General features: G+C 38.3%; 1 protein-coding gene across 1 annotated transcript in view; it reads left to right on the forward strand.

Moving 5' to 3' along the window:
- The window catches only part of DYTN (dystrotelin), a gene marked incomplete at both ends in the record, with an annotated part of 49962 nt that overhangs the window by 30465 nt on the left and 6049 nt on the right, over positions 1 to 13448 (forward strand). The window contains 2 exons of the mRNA XM_079710677.1: positions 9642 to 9801; positions 12743 to 13250. Coding sequence (XP_079566803.1) covers positions 9642 to 9801; positions 12743 to 13250 — 668 coding nt within the window. The remainder of the gene's footprint in view (positions 1 to 9641; positions 9802 to 12742; positions 13251 to 13448) is intronic.

Genomic DNA, 13448 nt, shown 5'->3' on the forward strand with positions numbered 1-13448 from the left:
TGTATAAAATAGATAACTAATAAAAAAAAGAAAAGAAACACATGAAAAACAAGGTTATATATTGATAGGTTGATGAAAATCTTCTGACCAGAGACTTCCAAGATCCTAACCCTGTGTTTTTTCCCAGGAGCCATCGTTCAGTTTCCACTAGTTCATTGTTTACGTGACTTCAAAGAGCATAACTACCATGGATAATAAGAATGAAGTGCATTTAAATTAAATGCATTTCCAAATAGAATCATGATGTTTTTTAAATAAGATAAAATAATTTTGAAGACATGTTGAAAGAATAAAGGTACAAGAATATTTAAAATTGTGGAAATAAAAAATAGTGAGAGGGGCAGGACAGGAGTAAAGATGCAGACATAGAGAATGGACTTGAGAACATGGGGAGGGGGAAGGGTAAGCTGGGACGAAGTGAGAGTGGCATGGACATATATACACTACCAAATGTAAAATAGATAGCTAGTGGGAAGCAGCCACATAGCACAGGGAGATCAGCTTGGTGCTTTGTGACCACCTAGAGGGGTGGGATAGGGAAGGTGGGAGGGAGGGGATATGGGGATATATGTATACATATAGCTGATTCCTTTTGTTATACAGCAGAAACTAACACACTATTGTAAAGCAATTATACTCCAATAAAGATGTTAAAAAAAATAGTGAGAAGGGTTGTTTTTCAACAGACGTTAAAACTTACTCTAGAGCCACCATGACCAAATAATATAGTATAAATCAGAAATGGGTATATTGATCTGAGGACAAGAATACGAAATTTGATTAATGATCCAAGCATAAATGAGAGCCTAACATATGAGGAAGGTGGTATTTCAGTTTAGTGGAAAAAGATGCATAACTGTCTATCCATCAGGTATCCATTGTTTTGCCCCATAAACGAAAATAAATTCCAAATTGACTGAACTTTAAATGTAAAAATAGTTTAAAATAAAAATATTTTAAAAATTTAGGAAACCTGGGGTTGGAGGAGACCTTTCTAAGCAAGACAACAAAATAAGGAATCATGAAGTAATAGATACACACATATATATGATGACATGTGAATGTAGACATTTTCTCATGGTAAATGACATTATAAACAAAATCAAAAATAAGTCTCAGACTTGGAAAAATATTTTCACTAAGAGGATAAACTATGCTATGGAAAGGTCCCTACAAATTGATAGGAAAAACTGAAAAAGAAGAAGAAGGAGAAGGAGAAGAAGAAGAGGAAAAGAAGGAAGAGGAGGGGGGAGAGGGAAGAGGAGAGGGAAACAGAAATAAGGAAGAAGAAAATGAGGAAGAGGGGAGCGAGGGTGAGGAGGGAAATACTCCAAATATATAAATAGGCAATCACAGAAGAGGAATTCCAAATGGCCATTAAACACACAAAAATATGCTCATCTTAACTAGCGGTTAGACAAATGCCAATTAAAGGAACAATGAGATATTATCACTTTCTTTATCAGAATGGTAAAAAGTAAATGAATAACGTCCAGTGCTGGTGGACATGGAAGAAATTAGGTGCTCTTGACATTTGGTTGAAGTACAAATGGCTATAGACTTTTCAGAAAATAATCTGAAAAATAATTCATTCAATAAATCTTTAGTGAACGCTCTTCTAGGCACTTGGGATATATCAGGGAACAGAAGAGATGAAGATCTCATGGAGTTTTCATTCTACTGGGGAAACTAGACAATTAAAAATAGGCATATACATGAATTATAATAATATATTAGGAGCCAAAAGTACTAAAGTAAAGGAAAGAAAGAAGAGCCAGGTAAGAGAGAGCAAGACTTAGAGGGAGTGTTGGTAGCAAATTTAAATTGATTTGGCCCTTGATCCATTTTTGGAACTCTGTCCTATAGGAATAAGAGCACTACTACACAGAAAATAAGATAAACATTGTAGCATTGGAGGGTGGGTCACTAAACAAACAAACTGAGGATCCACTGGTAGAAAAAATGGTCGATTATATATGATACAACATACAAGAGAACATAGTGAATCTACTTAAGGACAGATTTTAGCACCTATCTACTATACTAGAGGGCATTCATCATCATACATTAAGAGAAAAAGGCAAGTGGCAGAATCATGTGTATGGAATGATGCCATTTTTGTTTCAAAAACAAATTCAATATGTATTTTGCTGTTTGTAAGCATCTGTATGAATGCAGAAAATGGTGTTGAACAACCCCAAGGTGTTAAAATGATTTGAGACGGGGTAAGAATAGAGTGTGTTACTCAGAAGCTGTGTGACGAAGAAGTCATGGTTTACACTTTTTTCTACCCCAAAGTGCCCACTCCTTAAACACATAATTAAAGTGTACCAGAGTAATCGCTTCTTCCCTTATACTCTCATTGCATCCTGTAGAAATAATCGACCTATGTCAGAAATGATTGTGTATTTGTCTGTTCATTACATGTAAAGTCTCTGTGAGCAGGGAGTTCTCTGCTTCTTTTAAAAGAAGTCTTTTTATCTGCAATAACTCAAGATGGTAAGATGCTTCAAATAGTTTTTGAATAAGGGAACGAAATTAAATGGAATTGTATAAAATGGAATATGCCTGACCTTAAACTAGTCTACTCTATTCTACGCTCTTTTAGATATGACATAATAAACACACATCTGCACTTAGAACCCCTAGTATGTGACCTGGACAAGATGACCTGGGGGATTTTCTGTAGTCATCGCTGAACTTCTCTGCATTCTTATTTCTAGATTATCAAGAAGGAGGCAAATGGAATTTTTGTTCCTATTATTGGCTATTTAGCTCTATATCAACTAAGTAGTTGGCAAAGAGCACAGAGGAAAAAGTTGAACTACTTTATTGCTATTTTTGGATATTAAATTGAACAGCTGATTTGACATTTTCTAAAAAGACTCTCCTCAATGTCATACCTGATCATTAAAAATTATTACAACCTCTCATAAAATTCTACTTTTATAACAGGCTCTCCATTCAGTACAATAGATCTGAAGCACCAAAGTATGTAAGTCCAATTAGGCCAGTAGAAACAGCAGCCACAGAGGCCTTCAAACAAATACCTCAAAGAGTATCTCTGGCTCAACAAACCAACGGCAGTAGCACACATCGTCAGGTGAGTCCGAAGGGGAAAAGAACAATTAAGGCACAATTACTGGATAAAGTTTAGCTTTGAGGGGACTCTTCCCAAGTCTGCATCCTAAAGGGAAGCTGTATTCAACTTTGATATTTTTAAATTACTCCAGTGTCCATAGATATTAAGTCCCTGCCCGAAACTTCTAAATGTAGCTTACTTACAGACAAGGCTTTCTTCTGCCCACAATACCTTAACTTGACTATTCAGTGTCTAAGATTCAATGTAATTAAAAAGTAGGGGAAAAGGGAAAATTAGTTCATCCGTACATAAAGAAAATGTTCAGGAATTTTCAAAGGGAAGAGATGAGAGAGGAAAGTGAAAGAAACATAAGAGGGAAGAAACTTAAAAAAAAATCCCAGTGAAATTTTTTTCATCAAAGGAATTAGAAATGCTTCTTTTTTTTTTTTTTTAAGCGTACAGTCTGCAACTCCTTTATCATGTTTTCAACCAGTTGTTGACTTTCCCTCCCATGTGCAACTCCACTTGTAGGTGTCCCTTCATCATTGTAATCAGTACAGTCAGATCCTAAGGGAGGTCTTCAAAATATGATCATCTGTGATGTTTTTCAATCATCAAAGAGAAATTAGAGTTCTCATATTGCAGTTGTTCCTGGTAGAAGTGTGAAGAGGAGAGTAAGTCTTGTGACCACCCAGGAATGAGAAGCCTGTGCGCTGCCTCTGGGTGAGGTTTCTCAGGTCTGTGTGCGTTTTCATCAGCAGCTCATGCAGCTGCACCACTCAGACACCCCTCACTGCACATCCAAGAATGCCTCTGGCTGGAGTGCTGGGCAGAGAGCAGGAGTTACATGTGCGGGGACAAATGAAGAGCTGCTCCATTTCCTGCTTTGAATAAAAGAAGAAAAAAAGCCATTTTCACAATGCGACAGTTTGTTTCACTTTAACATTGCTTTATTCTGAGGCAAGAAGTTTAAAAGAGGTTTTGCTTTCCCTCCTTTATTTCACTTTCTTTTTACTCCCTGTCACCTCTTTCTCATTTTTAAAGTTGCTACAGCCTATCTTTTGTATGTAATACATTTCTTTCTTTGATTAAAAAGAAAGACATTTTAAATTATACAAATAAGACTTGAATCTGTTTGCCTTAAAGTTAAAATATTACAGATAAGGGTAAAGTCCTTTTCAGCCATAATTCCCACCCCACATCTGGTCCCGAGTTTTCCAGAGGTAATCTCTTTGGGGTATATCTTTGCAGACCTTATACTATGCATCCAAATATTCAAATATTCATACGTGTGTGTGCCCAAAGAGGGCAAATTATTAGTATCTATTAAACTTAAAACCTGGGAACCTTGCCCATGTATGCACAAGGAGGCATGTACCACTTTGTTCATTGCAACATTGCTTATAATTCTGAAAAGTTGAAAACAGCCTAGTGTCCTTCCATTGCAAATGACTAAATAAACCATGGTATCTATTCTCTGGATATACCATGATAGGTCCATATGTGCTAACCTGAAATGCTTCTCAGTTGCATAACGATATGTACCATATGATAATATTGATATCAATGATGTAAAGCTCACTGATTCAAAGTGATCTACGCTAGGCATGTAGAAACTGAATATTTGAATGAAGAGGCAGACAGGCACCGGTCCCTCAGAAGGGCCACAAAGAGCATGTAACAACCAGAGAATGTGACTTCAAGTCTATAGCTCACTTTTTCTCCCTTCCCTACTCTCTTCCTCTTGTAGGCTGTTCCTATGGAAGAATGTTCTCAAGATGGCCAGTGCCTCTTCAGATCATTTGTAGGGAAGAGAAAAGGCCACAGAGTATAGCCACGGCTGCTTATAAATGTAGAGTAATGAAATCCAACCTCCCATTCAGATGAGTGGGTGCCATGGGCTGGTACATGGTGCCCCAGGAACCTGGGCCAGGCTGGGTCAGGTCAGGACTTGCTCTTGGGGTGCAATTCAGGAACCAGACTGTGATTTGAGACATAAGGTTTGGTGAGAAAACCCTAGATGAGAACTGAGCTGATCATTATCAACTCAAAGAGACTTGGTGAACACAAAGAGTAGTGATGAGTCCCAGTCCACAAGCAATGGAAAGATAAGAAACTCTCAGTAGAAGGTGGAAGGTAGAAGTGAAAGATTTCTTGAGCCAAGAGAAATAAAATAACCCAACTGCTTTTTGCAGATGCCTTTAGAGAAGGAGACGTTCTGAGCAGCAGCCTACCTCGGGCAAAAGACTACTGTGACTTATTTTTAAAACCTAAAAATCTTGTTCATGTTTACGTATCTTTAAGAAAAGTGTCTCGTAAAAATAAGATGGTGTGACTGCACTTTGAGCATATGAACACCAGTCACTTTTTGAAAAAGAATTTTTTTTGAAATATCATTATCATGTTATTATGAATTTTTAGGAATATGGGTTAAATTCAACCCCAAAACTTATTTTCTCTATTTCTCGCTTCTCTAGACCATAGTCAGCATTAGGAATGAACTGTGGAGGACACACGAATCCATTAATGCTCTCCATAGGGACAGAAGGTAGGAACCACGTGTGGACAAATACTAACAGCAGAGACACATCAATAGCATTTTGCTTCGCTTTTAGAGGAAGAAATTCTACAAAGTTTTTACAGTGCTCTTTTTTTCTCTTTAATTTGGAAGACATTCCTTAAACAGAGAAATGCTATGATTCCAGTATGAAGGTAAAAGGGGGCTTTGACTCTATTTGAGTAGTTAAGTATAACTAAAACCACCCAGATAATTACATTAAGTTTGGGGTTTTGGTTGAGTGATTTTATTCATTGAAATTTGGTTAAGCATTTTCAGTGAAGTATTGTGTGTGTCTTGTGTGTGTCTTACGGCTTCTAAAATAAATCAGTACATTTCTCCAACAGTATCTAACTTTCTCAAAGATTTACTAGGCTGGCTGGAAACTGTCTACCATCTTATTGTGTCTCAAAGCACTAATTATTCCTTTTAAAAAATGATTTATTTATTTGGCTGTGCCGGCTGTTAGTTGCAGCAAGCGGGATGATTAGTTGTGGTATGCAGGATCTTTTAGTTGCAACATGCAGGATCTAGTTCCCTGACCAGTGATGGAACCCAGGCCCCCTGCATTGGGAGTGCAGAGTCTTAACTGCTGGACCACCAGGGAAGTCCCAGGACTAATCATCCCTTGAGTTCCTGTATCATGTTGTCATTCCTTTAGAAGACAAAATTCCTGGCTCCTCAATAAGAAGGTCCCCCTCAGGGAAGACCTTTGTTTGCAGGCACAATGCTTGGTATCTAGTAGATGCTCAATAAATTAATGAGTAAATATATATTAATAAATATGTATTAAAATAAAAATAGGTCATCAATAAATTTATTGAGCATCTAATATATATGTGTATGTATGTGTATATATATATATATATATATATGATGAGATGTGCTTCATAATGCAAAGGTATGAAAGATAATGAACATTTTAAAATTCTGTGATAACTCATGAAAATAAGCTTAATAACACTTTTAAAGTAATTTAATAATAATTTAAATGTTAAAAACAATTTTGATCTTTTTCATGGTATAAGAAAAATAAATTAGAAATAAAATTAAGGGAAATAGTATAGGAATAAAATGGCAATTTTGAAACTTAAAATTTAGAAATAAAAAGGAAATTTTGAAATTTAATTCTTTAAAACTTAATTCTTAAAATAACTACCTCAAACAATTATTTTAAACTAGATGATTCCCTTTTGTATAATTCATACCCACTATATACACCATTGGTCTCCTAGTAAGGTATTTATCAACACAAAGAATACCAGTGTGAGCCTGATTAGTGAGTAAAATCTATGTGAAGGCTTTATCCTTGTTCCTGTCTGCCCCATTATTTTTATCAATGATTTGGATAAAATAATAGAGAGCATGTGTGTGACATGATTCCAAAAGGCATAGATAATAAGCTAAATGACAGTCTTGAATCACTATGATATCACAGTCTAGAATAGTGGGACAATTAATAAAGACCAAATTTTAAAAGATTAAATGCAAATCCTACAATTATAAGCCCAGGTTCACAACAAATAGCGTGGAAAGACCTGAGATATATAGTCAACTGTAAGTTCAGTAACAGCCCACAATTTGTCACTGATGATTTAAAAAGCAATGCAGTCTCAGACTACATTACAAGAAAGAGTATCATTCAATTATTAGTTATCTATTTATTACTCTATGCTAGGTGCTGATCAAGAAAAGTAATGTTCCACTGCTCTGTGCGTGATTAACTCGCTTGGTGAATTAACTTGCCTTTGTGTTGTATTTGAAGACCTGGTACATGGGAGATTCAAGCTCCTTAGCTCCAGGAAGCAGAACTGCATATAAAGATATAAAAGTTTGGAAAGACAGATTTCAGATCATTTGAAAGGAATTATTTCTCAAATAATCTAAGCTTTTTTGTTAACAGTGGATATTTACCTTGAAAGTATGGGGCTCCCAGTTGCTGGAAATATTGGCATTGGGTAAATCATGTTCACTGGAGACTGTCCGAGGATTTCTCCATTAAAACAAACAAACAAACAAAAAACAGAGTAGAAAAGAGCTGCACTTCTGATAGGGCTTTCCCTACTTTCACCTGGATTGTGGAAGGATGGGAACGCATGTCTTCTAGATGTTCAAACATGGTGGATGGGCCAGAAAGGAGGAAGGGGATGTGGGTGATAGACAGCATGGGAGAAAGATAAACTGATGTCACTACTGGTCATAACAAGCTGTTTCTTTGTTGTCTGCTATATAAAATCCCTGGGCTGAATCCTTTCTGAAAAGTCCATCATAAAGAAGTACTTGAAACTCCAATTACAATCAAGGATTTTAGATTCAGACTCCTCTTTCACCTGTGTGACTGCCTGGAAGTTTGAGGGCCATCTTTTAGAGATGCCTGCTTTGGATAGGAGCCCCAGCTAAATTCCAAGACCTCTCCAAGATGTGTGGCAATTAAGAATTTCAAAGGCTCTAACACTGAGAAATGTTGTTGCATTTCCTACCAGGGAGCCCATTTCTACAACTTCCACAAATATGACAACAGCACTGGTCAAAGAATAAGACTGTACTTTAGAAAGCCAATTTTCACTGTATACATACACTAACAGGAACTATTTTAGGCCTGGGACTAGGGATATGGCAAGAAGCAAAACAGAAAAAAAATTGCCAGAATAAAGAGGCAATAAACAATTAGTAATAGAGTAAGTAAGATATAAGTAAAATAACAAGTAAAACAGGTAGCATGTCATATAAAGTGGCTGTGCAGAAGTCTGAAGGCTCGAGACTAAGTCAAAATCTAAGATCGCATCATGTTCTGTAGCAATTAGACATGGCAAAAATCCATGGAGACAAGGAGATGGGAAGGACCAGGGGAGGAGATGGGGGGTGATGGAGGCGAGTCTGGGAATTCTGGTTTGCAGTTTCAAGTAGAGCAGTGAGGGAGAGCCTCACTGAGAGTATGATGGTGACCAAAGACTTAAAAATGAGGGGATGAGCTGAGCAAGAACCTGGGGGAAGGAGGCACTGGGGGCCAAAAGAGCCAACTCTGAGGGGAGAACATGCCCAGTGTGTTCAAAGAGTTGCCAGAAGCTCTGTGTGGCTGAAGGACAGACAGTGAGTAACAGAAAGCAGAGATGAGGTCAGGGAGGGAAGCGGAGGGTCTTGGCCATCTTGTTCAGCTTTGGCTGCCTCTGTGGGGACTTTGGTTTATTCTGAATAAGGAGGGGAACATTGGAGGGCTTTGAGCAGAGGAGTAACATGATCTGATTTATGGGTTTTCTTTGTTGTTCTTTTCTTTAAATTTTTAAAGATTTTTTTTTGGTTGTGGACCATTTTTAAAGTCTTTATTGAATTTGTTACAATATTGCTTGTTTTATGTTTTGGTGTTTTGGCCGCGAGGCATGTGGGATCTTAGCTCCCTGACCAGGGATCGAACCCGTATCCCCTGCATTGGAAGGTGAAGTCTTAACCACTGGACCTCCAGGGAAGTCCCCTGCCTTATGTTTTAAAAGAATTACACTGACTACTTGGTTCATTCTGAAACCAATGAACAACTAGACTTAGGAAGAGAAGCCAAGACCCACCATTCACAAATTGCATCATTGTTCCCTCCCTGTGGTCTTGGTTGGGTGTTAGGTATTTAGCCATGACATGTATGCTATCATTCTAAATGGAGTGTTTCTGGACAAAAGGATAATGAATAAAGTCAATATTCACATTTAAGGAGCTGCTGAAGGTGTGCTGTCAAAAGTAATCCATAACATGCATGATGAGTTTTTGAAAACACCTCTAAAACCAATGAAATTCTTGGGGGAATTGTGTATATAACAGACACGAAGGACAGCTGTACATGGTGAACAAACAGTTTAAAGCAGGATTGATCACTGTTAGGTAATAGTCGAGGTGCAGGTTACTCCGGCATCTTCTCCCAGAGAGGACCCAGAGTACATCTCGCTAGGCCTCTTGCATGTCTTGCTGTGCTGACCTCTTGCCCTTCCAACCCACTCAGACCTGTCCTCTTTGCAGGCTCCTTAAAAAACAGTTAAACCAATACAAAGACAAGTTGCAAGCCATATATGCCCGCCAGGAAGAAAAAAGTCGCAGATTTGAAACAAAGATTCACGAACTCACAACCAACCAGGACAGTCTGTGGACAAAGCTACAGCTAATGGGACAGAATCTACAGGTATAGAATGTGGGAGACACCGACCAACTGGGCCAACTGGTAGTCTGACCTAGAATCTTCTGGCTGAGGGTCGGCTGCAGCCTGAGGCTTTGCACCTCACTCTGATCAGCCTCTTCCCTTTCCCTCTTCTCTCCATACCCTGACCAACTCCCCTTTTCATCAGCCAGCCGATACCTTCCACTTTTGCGAAGGAAGTGCCATTGGGGGAGAACAGCATCGGTACCATTTAGAAACAATAGACCTGGGGCAAAGAGGTTCTTTATAGCGTTGATTCTTAAACCTTTAGTCTCAGCATCCCTTTTATTTATTTATTATTTTTTTTTGCGGTACGCGGGCCTCTCACTGTTGTGGCCTCTCCCATTGCGGAGCACAGGCTCCAGACGCGCAGGCTCAGCGGCCATGGCTCACGGGCCCAGCTGCTCCACGGCATGTGGGATCTTCCCAGACCGGGGCACGAACCCGTGTCCCCTGCATCGGCAGGCAGACTCTCTACCACTGCGCCACCAAGGAAACCCGTCTCAGCATCCCTTTTAGAGACTTACAATTTTTTGAGGATCCCAAGGAGCTTCTGTGGGTTATATCTATTGCTGGTTACCCTAATCAAAATTAAAACTGATAAGTGGTTTTAAAATAAATTTATTAACTAATTTGAAAATGAAAATAATAAACCCATTATATATGGAAAATTTTTAAATAGTAATTATATATATTTAATTAGAAGACTGGCATTGTTTTACATTTTTTACAAATCTCTTTAATGGCTGGCTTCAGAAAAGACAGCTGCATTTTTCCTAACTGCTTCAGCATTTGATCTGTTGCAAGATGTTCTGGCTGAAGAATATGAAAAAATATGGCCTCACACAGATTTGCAGTTGAAAAGAGAGGAGTATTTTAATAGTCTTTTCAGATAATTGGAGATCTTCTTTTTTGATACTACACCAAAACATGATAAATGATTGTTTTTTAAAGGATGGTTGCAATATTGAATCTGAAACCATATCTCGTTCACACCCTGTTTCATTAAAATACACTATTTTGTTGTGCTTTTTGTTTTTTTGCTGTACGCGGGCCTATCACTGTTGCGCCCTCTCCCGTTGCGGAGCACAGGCTCCGGACGCGCAGGCTCAGCGGCCATGGCTCACGGGCCCAGCCGCTCCGCGGCATGTGGGATCCTCCCGGACGGGGGCACGAACCCGTGTCCCCTGCATCGGCAGGCGGACTCTCAATCACTGCGCCACCAGGGAAGCCCCTGTTGTGCTTTTTGAATGAATCTTTTATCCAGGCATGATTTTATACCATCATACATTGGTCATTTGGAAGTTAGCCAAGCTATGCTGAACTTCCTAATGCTCACCCATTTCATTATACAAGATTTTAAAAAATCATTAAAAAATCATATTCATTAATACTACCATGAATCTCATCAGAAAAGTCTTTAAGAATTGGAAAGCAAGCAAGCTTATGGTAGCGAATGCAAGTTTTCCAAAATTCTAATTTTTGCTTAAAAGCTCAACTGTAAAATTGGCAACACATATCATTGTTTTCCTTACTGTCACAGTCTCACTTCATTCATTTTTGAAAAAATGTTTGCCAAATACCCATCTAATTCTTTTGCACAAGAGGCAACTTTTATATTTCAGTAAACATAAGAAGTGTTTTATGCATACTTCCCATTTCATCACATATAATATTAAGAAGACGTGTTACTAAGAAAAATAAGAATTTTTGCTACACCTTCAAGAATAGTCTTTTTTTCTTTTTTATTGAAGTATAATTGATTTACAATGTTGTGTTAGTTTCAGGTGTACAGCAAAGTGATTCAGTTATACATAAATACATATATTCTTTTTCAGATTCTTTTCCATATAGGTTATTACAAGATATTGAATATAGTTCCCTGTGCTATACAGTAGGCCCTCACTGTTTCTCTATTTTATTTACAGTTGTGTGTATCTCCTAATTTATCCCTCCCCTCCCTTCCCCTTTGGTAACCATAAGATTGTTTTCTATGTCTGTGAGTCTGTTTCTGTTTTATAAATAAGTTCATTTGTATCATTTTTTTTTAGATTCCACATATAAATGATGTCATATGCCATCTGTCTTTCTCTGACTTCACTTAGCACAATCATCCCTAGGTCCATCCGTGTTGCTGCAAATGGCATTATTTTATTCTTTTTGACGGCTGAGTAATATTCCATTGTGTATATGTACCACATCTTCTTTATCCATTCATCTGCATCAAGGATATTCTTAAGAGGAGCTGCCTTTTTTTTTAACTGCAAGTGCACAATGGTAAGAATACCATCACTACTAGCACTGCTTGGTGATGCTGCCTTGATGTGCGGTAAGCACCAACAACTCTAGCTTTACTTACTCTTGATTTTGCACCATCAGTGCAAATGTCAACACAATGAAGAGGCAAATAACCTTTAAGTGTTATTGTGAAAATAATTTTGACCTCATGGACCCCTGAAAGGGTCTCGGGGACCTCCAGGAGTCTGTGGACCACACTTTGAGGGCTGTGCTTTGTAGAGAGAACACCCCCCAGATTTTATTCCTATGGCTTATTATGAAACCCCTCACAACATACCTACCTAAGTGAATCATTATGAATGTTTTATTGAATACTTTTTATCTATCAATCCAAGATATCCTGACATTTCCAGATATTCCTTATGATATTTTTAGAACCTGAGCTTTCAGAACCTAGCATTTTCCCAAATTCCTTGTGATTATTCTCTGTGATGTTTTAGAATCTGAGCTGTTCTACCTTTAGGTTGACATTGAATTAACACCATAAAATAAAATTAATAGCAATGTATTTAGAGACAAAAGAGAAAATCTTGCATTAAAATGTCCTATTGGAATATTAAAATTTAATGCCTAATGAAAAAGTAAAATAAATGTTCATTTCTACATAAGTAAAGTTTTCTTTACCCAGGCAGTGTTGCAACCCCTTCATCCTTCATCTTCCTGGCAAAATATGGCTGCCAAGCGTGACCATGGAAATGGTGAAGAAAGTTTTCAGAGGGGAGGAGAGTCTTCCCAGATCAAGGTTGCCACTGAGGATGGTTCAGAAGAGGAAACACTTCCTAAGTCCACTGTGATTGATGGAAGTTACCAAGGTCCAGCACATGCAGAACATGTTCCACCAAAGTTAGAATCACCAGAGGCCACTTTGCAGCCAAGGTCAACGCAAAGCACCAGGGCACGAAGCCAAGCACAAAAGACGTCAAAAGAAATCTTTAGGTCCCTACCCAGTTCCCAGGAAGGACTGCTGCAGGACACCTCCCAAATTGCTCCTGCTGAAATGAACCGTCCTGCCCTGGCACCTGTGGAAAGGAAAGGGGCAGTTAACATCCAGGAGGGAAGGGATGAGCTGGAGGAAGAGGAACTGCAAGAATTGTTGTCAAAACTCACGGATGCCTTCACTCTAGAAATGCCTTCAGGTAAGATTTTTCACAATCACTAGAGATAGTGATGACCAGGGAGTCAGGCTGCCTTTTAAAACACTTGATTCTATAGCCCTGTATTAGCCCTACAGCTACGATTCATCTAGTGAGTAACAGAGTTGTGAGTCTTTTGGACATTGGTAATCTCTCTGAACTTGATTTCTAGTGTTGCCTAATTGATGGGGTTATTGTGAG

Source organism: Hyperoodon ampullatus, assembly GCF_949752795.1.
Source record: "Hyperoodon ampullatus genome assembly, chromosome: 8".
Lineage (NCBI taxonomy): Eukaryota > Metazoa > Chordata > Mammalia > Artiodactyla > Ziphiidae > Hyperoodon > Hyperoodon ampullatus.